The sequence below is a fragment of the Echinops telfairi genome, unplaced genomic scaffold, assembly GCF_000313985.2.
Source record: "Echinops telfairi isolate 266 unplaced genomic scaffold, ASM31398v2 ScPeMD7_70;HRSCAF=299, whole genome shotgun sequence".
In the NCBI taxonomy this organism is placed as follows: Eukaryota; Metazoa; Chordata; class Mammalia; order Afrosoricida; family Tenrecidae; genus Echinops; species Echinops telfairi.
In genome coordinates, this window is record NW_022103968.1 from 65,587,666 (window position 1) to 65,593,502 (window position 5,837).

The following is a 5,837-nucleotide window of genomic DNA, read 5'->3' on the forward strand; positions in this document are numbered from 1 at the left end:
GACCCCCAAAGGGGTCACAACCCACAGGCTGAGAACCGCTGCTCCAGAGTCTCTAGCTCTGCTCTGTAGTGCATTTGGTGATATCACTGACAACCACGAGGTGCAGAAGACCCCAACACAAGGGCAGCTGGAGCCATGACAGACATGTGGTATCAATGTACAGGTGGTCTGGGGGGGGGTGGGGCTGTTGCACGAGCAGGTCTAGCAGGACTAACATTTAGCACCCTCTGTGCACTACATCAGAACTGGAGCACATGAACGCCTCCTCAAGCCAGCAGCCACTCTGAAGATTCTGCCAGCGTGTGAATGGAGAACTCTCCTCAACCTACAATAAGCGTAAAAAGTTGGAGATTCTGTTTTGTTAAAATGAAGATCACCGATGATTACCAAGATGGCTCTTCTAGCCACAGAGCCAAACTCCTTTAAAGGCGGAGAGTAACATGGTTCTCTCGTGCTTTGAAGACTTGGCACATATTACCCCTTAAAGAATAAAATCACTTACTCCCGGTTGATTTAACAACACTACACTGTCATGTTGTGTTCACAAAAGGGTTAAAGAAGGCGAACCATACCCTCACACCCCCAAAATATCTTATTAAGGTTTCCTCCTTTCCACTGATCCTCTACTTCACCAAGCAAGGCTTAACACACATTTTATGCTTTATGCTCATGGCTCAAGGACTGGCTTGACCCAGATAAGCAATTATTGTCTGAATCTCCAGTGAAGTTGTAGTCAGATACCATTTGAGTTGGCAGTTAATTTGAAGGACCCACCTAGCTAGATACCCCAGGCAGCTTCCTCATTTGGTTGGTAGGTACTGATAGCTGTCAGCTGGAAGCTCATCTCAGACCGTCAATAAAATAAACATGTATCTCAGAACGAACGCTGCCTAGTCCTGGTCAGCCTCCCAATTGTTGCTTTCTTTGAACCCATCGCTGCAACCACTCTGTCAATCTTTCTTGTTGAGTGTCTCCCTCCCAAGTACCAAACATCATGTCCTTCTCCAGAGATTTGTCCTTTCTGACAACATGGTCCACCATCCTCCCTTCTTAAGAGTATTTTGGCTATACATCTCCCAAGGTAGATTGGTTCATTCATTCTTCTGTAAATCCATGATATATTCTGTATTCTTCACAACTCCCTAACTGCAATGCATCAATGCATATTCAGTCTTCCTTATTCATTGTTCACCTTTCCGCGTGGATAATGAATATAAATTGTGGTAGGTATACCATAATCCTCAAAATGACATCTTTGCTTTTTAACACTTTAAAAAGGTCATTTGGAGCAGATCTGCCCAATACAATGCATTGTCTTATTTCCTGACTGCTGCTTCCAGGGGGATGGATTTTAGATGCAAGTAAAATTAAATCCTTCTGAACTTCAATCTTTTCTTCAATTTATTATGATGCTAGTTGTGAGAATTTTGGTTTTCTTTATGTTGAGGTGTAATCCAGACTGAAAGTTGTAGTCTTTGATCCTTATCAGTAGGTGCTTAAAATCTTCTTCACTTTCAGCAAGCAAGATTTTGTTATTTGTATATCACTGGTTGTTCATTAATTAGTTGTGATCCCACATTCTTCTTCATATAGTCCAGCTTCTCAGATATTTGTTCAGCATACAGCTTGAACAAATATAGTGAAAAGATTCAATCCTAACACACACATTTCTAGATTTTAAACCATTTCAGGATCCCCTGGCTCTGCTGGAATGAGTTTCTTGGTCTGTGTACCTATTCAGCATTACACAACAACCTGTTCTGGAATTTCCCATTCTTCACAGTATTCCCCATCAGCTATTCTGATCCACACAGGTGAGGACCTTTGCATAGTCAATGAATAGATAAGCATCTTTCTGGTATTCTCTGCTTTTAGCCAAGAGCCATGTAATATCCCTTAGCCCAGGCCCGCTTCTAACTATGGCTTAAAGTTCTGGCAATTTGCTATCAATGAGCTGCTGCAACCCTTGCATAATATGAATGATATTGTTAAATAATTTCTGCACTTTTTACCACTTTTCTTTAAAATTAGTATAAGAAGGATTTCTTCAAGTCAGTTAGCCAGGTAATTATTCCAAATTTTTTGGCATAAACAAATGACTGCTTCCAGCATTGCATCCATTTATAGAAATATCAATTGGTATTCCATCCATTCTTCAGGCCTTGGTTCGCGATCACAGGCTAACTTCTGAAATGGTTGAACACTGACCAGTTCTTTTTGGTATGGGAACTTCCACCTTCTCTTGATGCTGCCTGCATCATTCAATATTTTGCTCATAGAATTCTTTAGTCTTGCAAATCAAAGATTTATTTATTTTTCTTCAGTTCTTTCTGTTGTGCTTTCTAATTCTAGGTCTTTGTACATTTCATTGTAATACTTTACTTTGTCTTCTCAAATTGTCCTTGAAATCTTGTGTCCAGATCTTTTACTTCATCATGTCTTCCATTCACTCTATCTACTCTACATTCACCAAGTTTCAGTCTTTTATGATATCCATTTCTGTCTTTTCTTTTTTCCTGTCTTGTTTCCTTCTTATATCTTTTTTATATCACCCTACAACTTATTAGTGCCCAATGTGCCAAATCTATTCTTGAGATTTAGATGGCATGTACTCAAAGTCATGCTTTTGTTTTTAATTTTCTTCAGCTTCAACTTGAACTTGTTCATATGAGCAAATGATGGTCCTGTTATGAATTATGTTATTGAGCCTCTCTCTAATTTCTCTTCATTGATACCAAACCCAAGGTAGAATGCTATCAATTTTATTCCTGTGTATTCCATCTGGCAAGTTCCACGTGTTGAAAAGAGGTATTTGCAATGAATAAGTTGTCAACTTACAGAAGCTTTATTTTCCAACTACTGCTCCTCCCCCTTTGTTTTCAATGTCTGCATTCCAATCACCAGAAATTACCAATGAATCGATTGTATGCTTGATCAATTTCAGACTGAAGAAGTTGGTAAAATTCTTCAATTTCCTCATCAGTAGCTTTAGTAGTTGGTGCATAAATTTCTAATTATAGGTATATGTAACCAGTAAGAAAATATTTACACACAGCCAAACATTCTTTGGGGGTTGCTAGGGGTGGGAGAAGTGGGAGGAAAGAAAATATGTAGGAGGGGCCCAGTGAGACCACTAAGACAGTTAATAAGGAAATTGCAAGATGGTTAATTAGGGAATAGTTGAGTCCTCCTCTCTCCTGGTGCAGAAACAATGCTCAGCAGCTGTGGTATATGGAGAATGAGGGCACTGGTACCTCAGTGATAAAGCAGTATCCCAAGAAACTACTGAGCCCCAGGAGGAATGGGAACTGGAGCTCAGCAGACTAACCCGTGGCAAGCACACAACCTTCCAGGTGATAGTTCCCCTCCTCCAATCACCAAAGGCTGGCTATCATACCAGGTGCTTTCATAAACTATTTAATCAGTCAAGACAGCTCAAGAAAGCATTTCCCTGTAGTGGGTTACATGTTGGACTGCTAATTGCAGGGTCAGCAGTTTGAAACCACCAACTGCTCCATAGGAGAAAGAGGAGGCTTCCTACTCCTGTCAAGGTTTACAATCGCGGAAACCCACAGGGGCAGTTCTACTCTGTCCCATAGGGTCCCGTGGGTCAGAATCGACTCAACAGCAGTGAGTTAAAAAAAAAGTTCAAGTTACATCTATTCCTGGGCAAAGTGACCTTCGCATAGTCGGTACATGCACGCTGTCCCTCTGTGTTCTTGTGATCCTTATCCCCCACCATTTAATCACATTGTGTTATAGTCGGCGATATATAGATTGTGGGCCCTGTAAAGGTAGAGTGCTGCTTTCTTCACCCTTGTTTTTCACAGCCTAATACTATGCGTGCCCAGGAAAAGGGTGTTTAATGGACTGAATTAAACCTTAACAGCAGTTTGCTAGACTGATAGTCAGTAGAAATGTTGAGAGTTGAAATTCCCATTACCTTAGCACCTGGTCGAATAGTTTCTAGGGGTGAGCCTGGCACAGGGTGCAATGGGACCACTGTTTCAAGTGAGTTCCCTCCTGCAAAAACAAGATCAAATTTAAGCCAAAGAATGAAAATTTAAATTAGTATTACTGCAAGTAGAGATAAATGTGTTCACCTCTTCTTCTGGAAAACCAAACTCCCTGCCATTGACTTGATTCTGACTGATAGTGGCTCTACAGGACAGGGTAGAACTGCCTTGTAGCGTTTCCTAGGCAACCTCAACCAGGAATCATATGTTCCTCAAGTAGATCAAGGATTTTTTTTTTTTAAACCTCCCTGGAGCTAGCTGAAGGAGTGCCCATGGCATGGTGGGTTATGTGTTGGGATGCAATCCAAAAGGTCAGGAGTTCGAATTCACCAGTCACTCCATAAGAGACAAATGAGGCTGCTTATATCCCCAAAAGATTTACAGTATCAGAAACCCAAAGGGGCAGTTCTATGCTATCTAGAGAATTGCTATGAATATGAGTTAATTTGATGGCAGTGGTTTTGTTTGAAGCTAATTGGTGAGCTTGATTATCCTTTCTGCTTTGGGGCAAATCACACAACTGACCTCCCAGTAAAGGAAGAAGATCCACCACAGCTTGACCAAGAACTAAGGTCTTCTCCTCTTTCTGTTTCTTTTCCTTTGGTAAAACTTCAGTCACCGTTACTAGAAAAATCAAAATCAAGAAAATGAGAACATTTCTAGCTCATCCATCAAGTAACTGAGCTGTAGAAAGTAAGGCCTAGCCAAATAATTTAAATAAGAGAAATGAACCCCAAGAAAGCACTAACTAACATCAGCAATTTCTGGTAGAAAAAAGTAATGTCCCAATGACTTTCAAACTTTTTGCCTCTAGTATATAATAAGAAATTTATTTTACAACATAATCATGTAAACTTGTATATATAAATGTGAACAATAAAAATGTTTCATGTACTGTTCATCTGTATGAGTTCAAAACCCTTAAGAATTTTCTGTTCTACTTTATATACAATGTATTACTGTTCATGATCTCCTTAAAATTATTTTAGGAGTTACTTTAAATTTTACCAACTTCAATATGAAAAATACAGTCCTAGGTTTCCCATGTAACCTACTATTGGGCTTAGCTGGCCTTGGGATGAGCCACAGAGAATACAAGACATGTGCAAGGTTTCTCACTGCAGCATTACTGTGTTTGGGCTTAACAGTGATAAACTATTTCAAATATACACTAAGAAGTAGGGAGAAAATTATAATAAATATTCATACACACAGTGCCTACATTTATCAATTGTTAACATGTAGCATTTGTGTAATCTATTTCTATTTTCAAATATTATAGACATGACATTTTGCCCCTAAATACTGAAATACATAATTCCAAAATATGACATTTTCCTACTTAACTACAAAAACTTTATTACATTTAGCAAGTGAATGATTAAATGTAACATAGTCCAATATATAGAAATATACATATATTATAATTTTATATTATACATATATTCAAGGCGGCTTCAAAAAGTTCATGGAAAATTGGAAATAAAATAAATGAGATTTTTTCACAAGCTTTTTGAAGCTCCCTCATATGTTATTATAATAGCAAGTGACCATGAATTCTCCCAGGGCCCACCGCTCTTCTTCTTCCAGTTGCAGCCTAAGGTGATTGCCAAAATGACCCAGAAAACCTCACGAAATCATGCAAATGAAGAGGATTGACTCTCTGGGACCACTTTAAGAACACCCGTGAAACTGCCCAGGCCATCAAGGGTATGCATATCTGGAAGGCTACCAAATATTTGAAAGACATCACTTTGCAGAAGCAGTGTGTGCCCTTCCCACGTTACAATGGTGGAGTAGGTTGGTGTGACCAGGCCAGGT

At 39.4% G+C, this 5,837-nt stretch overlaps 1 protein-coding gene across 1 annotated transcript in view; it reads right to left on the reverse strand.

The window, feature by feature from the left end:
• CFAP70 (cilia and flagella associated protein 70) overlaps positions 1 to 5,837 on the reverse strand; it is a 113,406-nt gene that overhangs the window by 99,044 nt on the left and 8,525 nt on the right. Inside the window, exons 4-5 of the mRNA XM_004701413.2 lie at positions 4,542 to 4,640; positions 3,944 to 4,023 (exon numbers count right to left, since the gene is read on the reverse strand). Coding sequence (XP_004701470.1) covers positions 3,944 to 4,023; positions 4,542 to 4,640 — 179 coding nt within the window. The remainder of the gene's footprint in view (positions 1 to 3,943; positions 4,024 to 4,541; positions 4,641 to 5,837) is intronic.